The sequence below is a fragment of the Corvus cornix genome, chromosome 3 (genome assembly GCF_000738735.6).
Source record: "Corvus cornix cornix isolate S_Up_H32 chromosome 3, ASM73873v5, whole genome shotgun sequence".
Classification (NCBI taxonomy): domain Eukaryota; kingdom Metazoa; phylum Chordata; class Aves; order Passeriformes; family Corvidae; genus Corvus; species Corvus cornix.
This window is the reverse complement of record NC_047056.1, coordinates 17,494,645-17,506,343: the sequence shown is the minus strand read 5'-3', so window position 1 is coordinate 17,506,343 and position 11,699 is coordinate 17,494,645. Positions and strand designations below refer to the sequence as shown.

The following is an 11,699-nucleotide window of genomic DNA, read 5'->3' as shown; positions in this document are numbered from 1 at the left end:
CATTGGCTGTTGCGTAGCAACCGACCCAGCCCGCTCCTCCGGCGCTCGTCTCTGACGTCATCTGGCCGCGCCGGAGCCCGCCGTGCTATGGCGGAGGTGAAGGTGAAGCCGGAGGTGCCCGACCCCATGGACATCGAGAGCAGGTGCTGGGGGCCCTCGGAGGCAGGCATGGAGGCTGCCGGGCGGCGGGGTGGGTGTGTGGAGGCCGGCAGGGAGGCCAGGGACGTGTTTTGGGGCGGGGCCTTGTCTTTCAAGGCCTGAGGGAGGGGGTTGGACGCCCGAGTGTGGTCAGGAAACAGGTGCTGAAGGAGAGGGTTGTTGGGGGCACTGAGAGTTTCGTGCTGGGAGGTGCTCAGGGGACAGTGCTCAGGGGACAATGGGGGTTGGGTGTTTTTCTGGTCTTGGAAAGGGAAATGGTGTACAGCAAGTAGGTGCTGAGCTCCCTCAAGAAGCAGTTTATGGATACTTTTCCCCTGAGTTGCTCGTGTCACTCTTTTCCATCCTGACTCCAATACTGTTTGGATTTGGTTTTGGATGCAGCAGAACATGACTTTTAAAGTTGCTTCTCTCTTCTTGCAGGATTATTGAGCTGTGCCACCAGTTCCCACATGGCATCACAGACCAGGTGATCCAGAATGACATGCCTCACATGGAAGCCCAGCAGAGAGCTGTGGCCATCAACAGGCTGCTCTCCATGGTAGGGAGATCCCACCCTCCTCATCTTCTTCTGCACATGCATAACCACAAGGCCTGTTAGTGATGGGGAATTAGTTAAATGTAGAGAAAAGGATGGATGTTAGCCCATGCTCTCATATGTGATGGACTCCTCTGAACCCCTCATAAAATCCCAAGTGTGTGGATTGCTCTGCTGGCACACAGGTGAAACATGAAGCATGCCAGATCTGTAAGATCTGTAAGAAAGGCTGTAACTATAGGAAAGGATCCACTGGCAGTGAAAGAGTGAATGTTAATGCTGTTATACACACTTACACTCTTAGGCTTGTCTAATTGCTTGCCTCTTCAAAATAGGAAGTAAGGATTTTGCCTGGCACAAGCATGCAGAGCAGAACAATCTCTTTGTGTGTGTGAGAGATGCCAGTAATTTGCTTCTGAGAGTCACTGCCCATCACAGCTGGCAGCTTTCCAGTGATGGCCACTTAGTAAAAAGTAGAACTTTGCTACTGAAACTTGGAATTGTTCCAGATCTCCACTGTGATTTCTCAGTTTCCATGCAAATAAGTGCTTTGGTGGAAACTCAGAGCAAAGTATACAAAAACTTGGTGTCCCTTGTACCATGTGAAAGTCAGGAGAAATATTAGGAATTGTGTAGATGTTGTGGGAAGGGTCAGGAGCTGTTTGTTATTTCTGATAGCTGATGATAAGTGGATACTTTTCAGGGGAAAAAAAAATCCTCAAGGCTGTTATTGTTTCCAGCGGTTAGAAATGTTAGTTTTCATTTTTCTTTATTTTGTTGGCATTAAATAAGGTTTTTATTGTAGAATTTTAGAATATTCTTCTAAAACACCTTCTGAAACAAGCTGTTTGAAGGAAAGTAAATGCATTGTGCCCATCTCTCCTAGGGGCAGCTGGATCTTCTGAGGAGCAGTGCAGGTCTCCTATACAGAATCAAAGATTCCCAAAATGCAAGGTAAGCCTGTGTTTGCTGGGAAATATATTTGGAACACAATTCTTGTTTGTAGTTTAAAACAAATCCAACTTCTTTAACATTTTGGACCTTTCAAAAATCCTGATGACAGTCTTGTTTCACAGTAAAATGAAAGGCTCTGACAATCAAGAGAAGCTGGTTTACCAAATCATAGAGGACGCAGGCAACAAAGGTACTTTAAATTATGGTTGTGAATGGTGCTAACTCTGTTTACTTGTGGGACCATTCCTGTCCAAAGTCACAAATGCTTGCCCAGACAATACAGATATAAAATCTTAAGAGTTCACATAGCTGTTAGTTTTCCCCAATCCATTCTGTCCATTCCTTCCCTTTTGGTGGGAGGGGTAGGATCCCTCCTGTGGTAGGCAAGTGACTCAAAACAGTGTTGTGGTGTGACTTTTGGTGGGTGAGTATGTACAGAAACAAATGGCTTCTTCTATTTATTTCTGTTCACTTCTCTGTTTTTTAACAGGTATTTGGAGCAGAGACATTAGATACAAAAGTAATCTGCCTTTAACAGAGATTAACAAGATACTGAAAAACTTGGAAAGCAAGAAACTAATTAAAGCAGTTAAATCTGTGGCAGTGAGTATTTTGTGACTTTTTTTTAACCATTTCAAACATCTGCTGCATGCTTTGTACGCTTCTAACAGAGGACTGGGAGCAGAGAAACCTCATTTTGCCTCCAGCTTTCTCTTTGACTGGGCACCAGTGTTTCTCTGCCTTTAGTGTGCAGGTTTGAGGTGCAACAGATATTGAGTCCACAGATCAGCTTCTCTGCTGTCTGTAAACATGCACGCTCCTACTGTCTGCAGATCCTGCCCTCTCTTGTTCTGACTTTTACATAAAAGACTTCTCCTCTTTTGTTTGTTAACTCTCTTTTCTACCACTCTCTTCTCCTTTCTCCTCTCAAGTCTCCACCCAAATAATCAACTTGCCCATAATTACTATTTCTCAGTTGGTCCCAGAGTTGCTGCCACGGTTTGATATTTCTGATACTGAAGCAATCTCAGCCTTTTATGTGGCACTATTGATATGGTTACCTAGCTGCAAGTGGCTCTGCAAGGGTCCTCTGCCCTGGATCTCCACAAGCTCCCTTCAATGTTGTGGTTCACACTGGGTCTGGTAAACCAGATGGAGGTACAGAAGTTGGACACAGAAAAGCAGTAGCTTTTTCATGTTCTTGTGAGAGATGTTGATCTTCTCTTTATCTCTGTGTTACCTGAGGGTCAAACAGGTTGAGGATAGCTTGACTTAGGTGGATTGCTGTGCCCCAGGTATAGGAGTAATGAACTACCTCTTTTTCAGATCATCTGCTTAAATCTTCCTTCCTTATGAGGGCTTTCAGCTGTTGAGAGCTATACATTTTCCTCCAACAGGCATCCAAGAAGAAGGTCTATATGCTGTACAACCTGCAGCCCGACCGCTCTGTCACTGGTGGGGCCTGGTACAGCGACCAGGACTTCGAGTCTGAGTTTGTGGAGGTGTTAAATCAACAGTGTTTTAAGTTTCTGCAGAGTAAGGTGAGTGCCGAAGTCGCCTGCCATTTCTTTTGTGCAAGTAATGGTTTTCTTTATAAAATAGGTGCCAGACAAGGCTTAAGTTTTCCATAGATGTTGGCCATTATTGCAGCTAGATTGGCAAATCTGTACTGGACTATTATTTTTGTCACAGCAAGTGTGATGGTGTTGTATTTTAATGATGGATATTTTTACACCCTCGACAAGGAGGGAAGCCTTTCATCTCCAAGGTCCAATGACAAACTGTCCTAGGAGACCCAAAATTGTGTATTCCTTATCTTCTGAATGCCAGACTGCCCAAGATTATTACTGTCCCTAAGACCCAGCAACCCGGTTAAGAGGAACTGGTGTGTTTTATCCTGGAAGCGGGGGTGCAGGATCACTTTAAACATGGAAACAGACACGAGGGGAGCGCTTTTGTTCTCCCCCTCCCGAGGGGGTTGCCTGGGGCAGGTCTCCAAGGCTAAACCCGAGAAGCAGCATTTTGCAATCCAAACCTGCTCCAGAGGGAATGTTGCAATACCTTTTCCCGCTGCTGCTCGGGACAGCCTAGGAGGAGTCAGACCATCTCTCCATGAGTTCTCCAGCCGCCTGCCGTTTGGCGAGGAGGGGCGGACCTGCAACTTGCCGGGAAGTTTTTTCCAGCGTTTTAAGCAGCATTGGAGCCTTTTGGTCAAAAATAGTTTGTCCAGGTTTTGTTTAGTCCCTGTCCCCTGCTGATTGTTGTTTGTGGGGAGTTCTGGAACCGTGGAGGCTGTTACCTTTTATCTGTTACCTCTTATCTGATACTTTTTCACTGATACCTTCCCCCATCTCTCTTTATTGGTGAGATTGGTTAAAACTAAAGGGGAGGTAACTAATTTTGGAGTCTCCACCCTGTATAATTGTCTTAAACTAAGACGCAAACTAAGCAGCAAAGAGCACAGGACTAAAAAATCTAGGAAATGTCACTGTGTTTTCTGCAGAGCACCTCATTTCTAAGAGGGCATAAGGCAGCAGTCAGTTAGTTCTGCCTAGAAGACAATTGCTCCTAGTCTAAAATGTCCCAGTTGCAGATTGTAGCATTTGTCTATTCCATTACAATATGTTTTAACTGGCTCTAGGTACAGCAGAAACTCTTTTTTTTTTTTTTGGTCAACAAAATGCCAGATGCTGGTATTCCTTCATACTAATCTGAATTATTCTTATTAAATTTTATGTGATTTATTATAAAATTGTATTTGATTGTGCACTGCATTGTCTCGCATACACCAGTCTTAAGGACATGGCTTTAAATGCTAAATGTGTTCCAGAAATGGAAAACAAGTGCTGTTTTTGAGTCTGCCTGAAACTGAACCACGAAGGAAGCTCTTGGCAGTGAGTGCTGACTGTAACTAACCTTTGCTTTTTCTCAGGCAGAGGCAGCTCGAGACAGCAAACAGAACCCCATGATACAGAGGAACAGCTCGTTTGCCTCATCTCACGAGGTGTGGAAATACATCTGTGAACTGGGCATCAGTAAGGTCAGAGCAGATTCATCTCACTACTGTTCAAATTGTCAGTGCCTGATTAGCTCTAGGAGCTGAGGACTGCAAACTTGCTGAAGGTCTCATAAGTGTCTTAGTACCCTACAGCTTGTGTGGTGGAGGTGAGCTTTGTGGCTTCATTGCTTTTTGGGGAGGGTCATTGATACTGCCTGGGATTCCAAGATAGCTTGTGCATGTGGGTTTTCAAAGATGTATAAAAGACTTAGCATTCACATCCTTGTTAACAGTCTCAGCAGGTTTAGATTTCATCATTTCTCTTAAGTTTACATACATACTTCAAGGAGTTTTAGGCAAGGGAAAAAAATAGAAGGGGAAGAATACCCCACAATTACTGGTCACCATCAATATCTTTAGCACTCTTGTGTTTTTCTTCTTTTACAATCATTTTCCTGCAAAACTGGAACTGTATCATGCTAGGATGATGGAGGCACCTCTGGTGCATAGGGAAGTTCTTTTTGGCTAGTGCAAATCAAAAGTGCTCAGGAGGTAGGAGCTATTAGTATTTGCTTTTCTTTTTGCATCTGCACAACTTCATAAAGTTCCCAGTGAGACTGGTGTCTTTTTCTGGACTAGGTTAGAACTCTAAGGATTTGTTACTCATGGTGTTTGCTCTCTTTGTCCTTGCAGGACTTACTGGCATGCATCTTTCCTAACATCTATTTCACAAATTGTTTCTTAGGTAGAGTTGTCAATGGAAGACATTGAGACCATTTTGAATACTCTGATCTATGATGGCAAAGTGGAGATGACCATTATTGCTGCCAAGGAGGGGACAGTGGGCAGTGTGGATGGGCAGATGAAGCTGTACAGAGCCGTCAGTCCTCTCATCCAGCCCACGGGATTAGTCAGGACGCCCTGTGGACTCTGCCCTGTGCGTAACTAACTCTGTGTATCATTAGTGGGTGCATGCAGCTCCTGAACACAGTCCTGCAATGGCCACCTGGCACATTGCAGGTTCTGCCCATGAGCCAGCCTCATGGCTAAGCCAGCTGGGCTTAAAAGCTGCCCCTGATGCCTTAGCTGTGGTGTAACAGGCAGACTCTCTAGTTGGTCTAAACACCTGCTCTGCCAGGTGTTTCCCACTTCCAGCCTGTCTCTTTACTGGACTGTATGTGAAAGGATGCTGTCAACTGTAGCCTGTTCCAAATTGTGTTATATTTCTGATCCCAGGTTTGCTTGTGTTTTTAACAAGCTACCTTATTTCTGCCTAGCTTTTGGTCTCTCCTCCTGTGACCTGGTATGAAGGTAAAACTTGCCAGCATGTCCCTTTGTGGTGGGATCTGTTTTTCTCTTCTCCCTCAGAGCTGCCATAAGGCTTCCTAGATTTTAGCCTCTGTTAGACTAATGCTGATCTACTGGGGAAGGAGCAGAAAACATGGGAGCATGTTACACACAGCAAGCATGATCCAACCAGAAGTAATTACTCTGCTGACACAGGGCTTTCTTTTTTGCAGGTTTTTGATGATTGTCACGAAGGTGGTGAGATTTCTCCATCAAACTGTATTTACATGACAGAGTGGTTGGAGTTCTAAAGTGAAAGAAAACTGTAAACTGGATTCTTGCTTCACAGCCAAGGTGACAAACAGCTTGCTTTTCTTAAAAGCGGCCTTTTAAATTTGTGAGCAACTTCAGGACATGGAGTGACGATACATAAACCAGCAATGTATCAGTTGTGTGAACTATCCTGGGAGTGGACTGGAAGTGGAGTCAGGACTGAAGTGGAAATCTAGATCCAATCTTGAACCAAAATTGGAGGTGGCAACTAAGGTGGTTAATGTTGAAACTGATTCTAAGCAACAGTTCAAAATAAAGTTCAAACAACGTTGAGACATTTTTGTCTTAACACATATTAGGCCCTCACAGCTGATCAGAAAAACTTGCTAACAAGTGGTACCAAGAAAGAGATCCCAAATTTGGTTTTCAGACTAATGCTACTGATGGATGGTTAAGTTCTAAAGCTGACACTTTTCTCCCATGATAGCTTCCATCTAAAGATTAAGAATCTGATGTGGGAAAGATTCTGAATATGTCAAATAGAACTCACTGATTGTTTATTATCTTTCTTACCTGCTAATTTATCATTAAACCCCAAATTTTTCTTATGTACATGTGTGCTTCATTTCCTGTGTTGCTGCCTGGTGATGCATCTGTTGTATTTATTCTTTCCTCATCAACTTTCTGGTGCTGTGTTCTGCAGCTGCATCACATACATGGATATCTTCACTGAAATTTTGAGTAGATGTATTCTGGGAAGATATGCTTTCCCTAACAGAAAGGGGTCCCTCTGGTCTGGTGATACTGAGAAAATTTTTATAGATTTTATAGATTATCTGAATACTAGCAAACGTGTCTTTCTCTTGAGTGTGACTCTCTGTGTGATTCCTTTTTCATAAATATGAATACTGTGCATATATGGTCCAGCCAGCTCTCCCAGCATCCCAAGTAGCAGAGGGCTGGAATGACACACTAGCAGGCAGGGTGGGGTGCACAGACAGTCTGGTCCCTGTACCACTTGCTGCCTGTGGCTTCAGCTGGCTCTGTCCAGGCAGGATCTCTCCACAGTTGCTCAGTATCTTCATAACAGTCTCCCAGCACTGGGGAACAATCAGGAGGTCAAGCACAACACAGGGCCCGTTGCATCTGGCTTTCAAATGTGCCTGGCTGAAGATAAGCCCTCTCGGACACTGTGTTGGGAGGGTGATGGAAAAGCACCTCTGTGGCTGAGTTAGCAGCACTCTGGGTAACCTGACAGAGGATTAATGTAGATTTGGAACAGTTTACATCATAAGGGTAAGAGACTTTACATCAGCATTTCCAGTGCTGTCCAGGAGTTTGCACTTTCTAAAAGCAGTCTGGATCACATGTGAAAGTGTTCAAATCTTGCTTGATTTCCATTTCCCTTCTTACAGCGTGGATGGAGGACAGAGGCTAATGGGGGTAAGTGCTGTATAAAGAATAAAAAGGCCCCACAGTTCCTGTCTCATGCAGGGAGGGTATGGATGCAGAGGCAAAGGCTCCTTGTGTGGGAGCAGTTAGGTGTGTACTGGAGCAAACAATGAGTACTGATAAGCTGGCAACTCCATGGAAGGACTTTGAGTGTGTCAGCAAGGTGAGCACCCCCAGCAGGCTCTCCTTTTGCTGCAGTGTTGTCTCCAGGTGAAAGGGATGCATATCTCTACAGAGACAGAAGAACTCTTACAAAAGCTCTTACAAGAGAGAGTGGGGGTGAAATGATTGGAGCTTTGTTCTTCCTCTGCCCCCTTTAACCACTCAGCACAGAGAAGCCAAGGGGAAAATGCTGTTCTCTTCCCTGGAGGGAGCCTTGGATCAGACATCCTTTATTCAACCAAAGGTAATTTCACTGAGATGTGGGGCTGAGGTTGCCTTTGTCTTCCTGTCTTCAAAGGGGGCCTGACACAATGGGGTCCTGAGTCCTGCTGCTGCCGAGATAACACAATGTTTGTGCTCCACTGCAGCTAGAAGATAACTTCCAGGGAAACAACAGGACTTTATCATGCAGGTATGTCACTTTATGCTCTATAATCACATTCATTGGCAATAAGAAAAAGGAGAGAAAGCTTCTCCTCAGTGAAGAGCTTTAGGAAGTAGACAGATGGTTTATTAAGCACTTTAAATTTTGGCATTGAGTTTATCTGGCTTGGATGACCTTTGTGGTATCTGAAACTTCCTAGTGTTGAAGCTGTAACAAGACTTCTCAGATTAGGAAAAAAGTGCCTATAAGGGAAAAGTAATTTCAATTTCCTATCTGTAAGATAGGAAACTGTCTGATCTATTTCTATATGAATCAGAGAAAAATGATCTTTCTGTCACTCTGGTTCTTCATGAACCTGGCTAATCTATCAGCCTGAAATTCTAATCTGAAAAGGGAGTAAATGCTAAAAGGTAGCACTAAGAGTGTCCTTGCTTTTGTCAATCTTCTCCCTGGCAAAGCTGTCCCTATTTCAAACTGGTATGAAGTGTAATGTTTTCGGGAAGCTACTATAGTAGCTCCAGTACTGAATATGAAAACACTTACGTGTAGAAAGCTGAGTTATCCCTTAAAACACGGATGACAAATTGGAAGCATGATCTGCTCATTTATTTATGCAGGCCTCATACAAGAGGTCAGAGATCAGCTGCTGCAGGACCATGAGATCCCTTCCGAGCTGGAGAGAGCTCATCCGTGTTTTCATGAGCCCTGATCCTGCTGTCAACCCAAGAGCCTCTTTTGAGTGGTTCCCTCACTAGCAGTAGCTTGTCCAAAGGCAAGTTGGCGGATGGGCACACCCAGATGCCATTTTCACACGGAATCAAGTGCAAAATTGCTTTTTAATTCCAAGAGAAACATTGACTATGGTAGCTGGCTGCATTGTGAACTGACAGTGTACAGCTGGCAGATATTGCCTGGCACGTGTAGCCTTTACACACCAAAGTTTAAAACCTTAGGAGGAACGGCAAACTTGAAGCTTTGGTATTGAAAACATTTACCCCGTGGCTGTGTGGCTGTTTAGTTTTTTCCTGGGTTTGGTTGGTTGGTTGGTTTTTTTTTTATTTTTACTTTGATGGTAGCTGGCCCGTGTGAGGTGTGATGGGTAATTGTTGTTCCTCTGGTGCTGTTAGAGAGCACCATCTCCTGTCTCTTCCCGGGATGGCTCCCCCCAGGGCTCCAACAGCAAAAAAGCTCGGTCTTAAGCCACATTGGTTTCTTTTTTGCCTCCACGTGCAGAACAGATCTTGGGACGAAACTGTAGTGAGTGGAGGCAGCTGGGTCTCCTACTGCTGCTGAACACTCAATGCTTTGAAACAGGCTACAGACACCTCAAACAGGGCTCTCCTCTGCCACAGACAGACCAGCTTTCCCTCCTCTTGCTCCACTTGGCTGGGACTTTTGTCATTTCACCTGTGAGTAATGCATGGCCAGGCCCTCCTCAGCCACACTAAGCCCAGCTTAACTTGCAGTCTGGAGGAGACTAAAAGGTATTGTGACAAGCTCTGCGGATGGTGTCCAAGTTGTCGTTTAAAATGTTCACTTCCAACATGAGAAAGTTGGTCATTGCACTTTGCTCATTCTTTGGGAGATCTTCTGGGGAGTGGGGAGGACAGGAATCAGAGCTCAAAGCTCTCTTCTCTTTCAGCTGTTAAACAAAAATCAAGTTGGGGCTTGTGTAGGCAGCCTGTGGTGTTTTTCTTTCTCCGACTTTTTGAGCAAGCTTGTGATTCTTCCAGGAGATGCTTTTGGGAAAGCTTTTACTTGGGTTATTTGGCCCACAAACACAGAGCTTTAAGATTGTGCTCCTCTTCCAAACTGCTTTGGTTTAACCAAGCAGACAGGTAAACACCACACAGGTGTTCCCTTACTTCCTCCCCAGTGAGATGGGGAGACAATTGGAATCAATGGTAAAGCTTTTAGATTTGGATAAAGACAGTTTAACAGGGCAGAAAAGGAAGGGAAAATAATGGTAAAAGATTACATAAAACAAGTGATGAACAACGCAGTTGCTCCTCCTCTGCTGACCATTGCCCGAGGAGTGCCCAAGCAGTGGGCTGGAAACCAGCAGCCAACTCTCCCCAGTTTAATTGTTCAGCATGACACTGTATGGTAAGGAATAAGGAATATCCCTTGAGCCACTTGGGGTCAGTTGTCCTGTCTATGTCCCCTTCCAAATTCCTATGCACCCCCAGCCTCCTGGCTGGCAGGGCAGCATGAGAACCTGAAAAGTCCTTAACTTAGCATAAGAACTTCCCAGCAAGAACTAAAATATCAGAGTGTTACCAACATCTTCCCAATCGTAAATCAAAAATGCAGCACTAAACCAGCTACGAGGGAGGAAAGTTAATTCTGAAAGTTGAAAGCAGGACACAAATTCAGAGTAGTTACTCAGTATTTTAGTTAATCTAATGCTTGCAGTGGTGTGCACTATGGCCTTGAAGCCCTGGGTCCTAGTAAGGCTCTTTGCTGTTGAGATGTGGCAAAGGGAGGGAGACGTAACTTGAAGGACAAAACAGGCAACTTCAGAAAAGCAGATTTGCTTTGCCTCCTACTTGGAGAGCCAGTCCTGGGTCTTAGAATGCTAGCAATAGTAGTAATGTGAATTTTATGCACTTTAGGATACACACATCAGTAGTATGCTTCTACTTTCTTATTCCCACTGCATTTGGGATGTCAGGAAGCTGGGAAGGCAAAGCTAATGCTCACCTCACACAGAATTTCATTTTGTTTTGTTTTGGACCTGTTACAGTACTCTGCACATTCCAAACACAGATTTCTGTGCATTTAAAAGAAAGAAAACAGGAAAAAAACCCCCAAAGCTTGACAGTGCATGGGTGAGTGAACTTGATCACAGGGCATTTTTTTTCCTTTAAGCGAAGGTGGAGCAGTGCCCACACGGAAGCTGGGGGAGTATTTATAAGCTGACCACTGCATGAATTTAAGGCAAACACCCAAATTATTAGAAGCACGTTGAGGTATTTCACTGCAATGCCTTTGCCGCTCGAATACGTGTGAAAGTCTGCAATGGATTCAGGTCCGTGCATTCAGATAGGACAAATCTCACTTGCGTGGCTTCACACAAAGCTGCAGGGGAGGATTTCTGTCTTGGGCTCACTGGGAAAAGGCTTTTCCTCCTTGGCTTTGGAAGAGACTCTGGGAAGCAACAGAAGATGGAAGCAATGAAAGAGGAAACATATTTGCTTAGTTTCAAGGCAGAGACAAATTCCTGGGGCAAGTCAGGTGTGCTAAACTTCTACCTCATATCCCTGAAAATTGTGTCCATTCTTGGACCTCTCCTCTCCAGAGGGTCTGGGCACTGCAGGGGTCTTCCCAGTAGGCTGGGATACAGATTTCCTGGCGGAGTAATGAACCACTGTGGCCTCAAGCAGATGTGGGGGTAAAATTGTTTCAGGGAACAGAGCAGGAGGAAAATCTGATGGATTGTCCCTGCCTTGCTGCTGGGCTGGATGGCCTCATGACTTTGCCCAGTGTGCTTT

The 11,699-nt window shown here is 44.7% G+C and overlaps 1 protein-coding gene across 1 annotated transcript; it reads left to right on the top strand.

Annotated features, from left to right (window-relative positions):
• The first annotated feature begins 42 nt into the window (after positions 1-42).
• On the top strand, positions 43-6,818 carry POLR3F (RNA polymerase III subunit F). The gene is made up of 9 exons (XM_039569933.1): positions 43-143; positions 580-697; positions 1,581-1,648; positions 1,771-1,838; positions 2,139-2,251; positions 3,046-3,189; positions 4,581-4,688; positions 5,392-5,583; positions 6,167-6,818. Exons 1-9 carry the CDS (start codon positions 88-90, stop codon positions 6,242-6,244), a joined length of 945 nt encoding a protein of 314 aa, XP_039425867.1. The 5' UTR covers positions 43-87; the 3' UTR covers positions 6,245-6,818.
• The last annotated feature ends 4,881 nt before the right edge of the window (positions 6,819-11,699 follow it).

Excerpts from the sequence above, each read along its gene's own strand:
- POLR3F (XM_039569933.1), top strand. The coding sequence starts at position 88 with ATGGCGGAGGTGAAGGTGAAGCCGGAGGTGCCCGACCCCATGGACATC. Across the intron at positions 698-1,580 it reads TCAACAGGCTGCTCTCCATG|GGGCAGCTGGATCTTCTGAG; the intron begins GTAGGGAGATCC and ends CATCTCTCCTAG. Across the intron at positions 1,649-1,770 it reads AAAGATTCCCAAAATGCAAG|TAAAATGAAAGGCTCTGACA; the intron begins GTAAGCCTGTGT and ends CTTGTTTCACAG.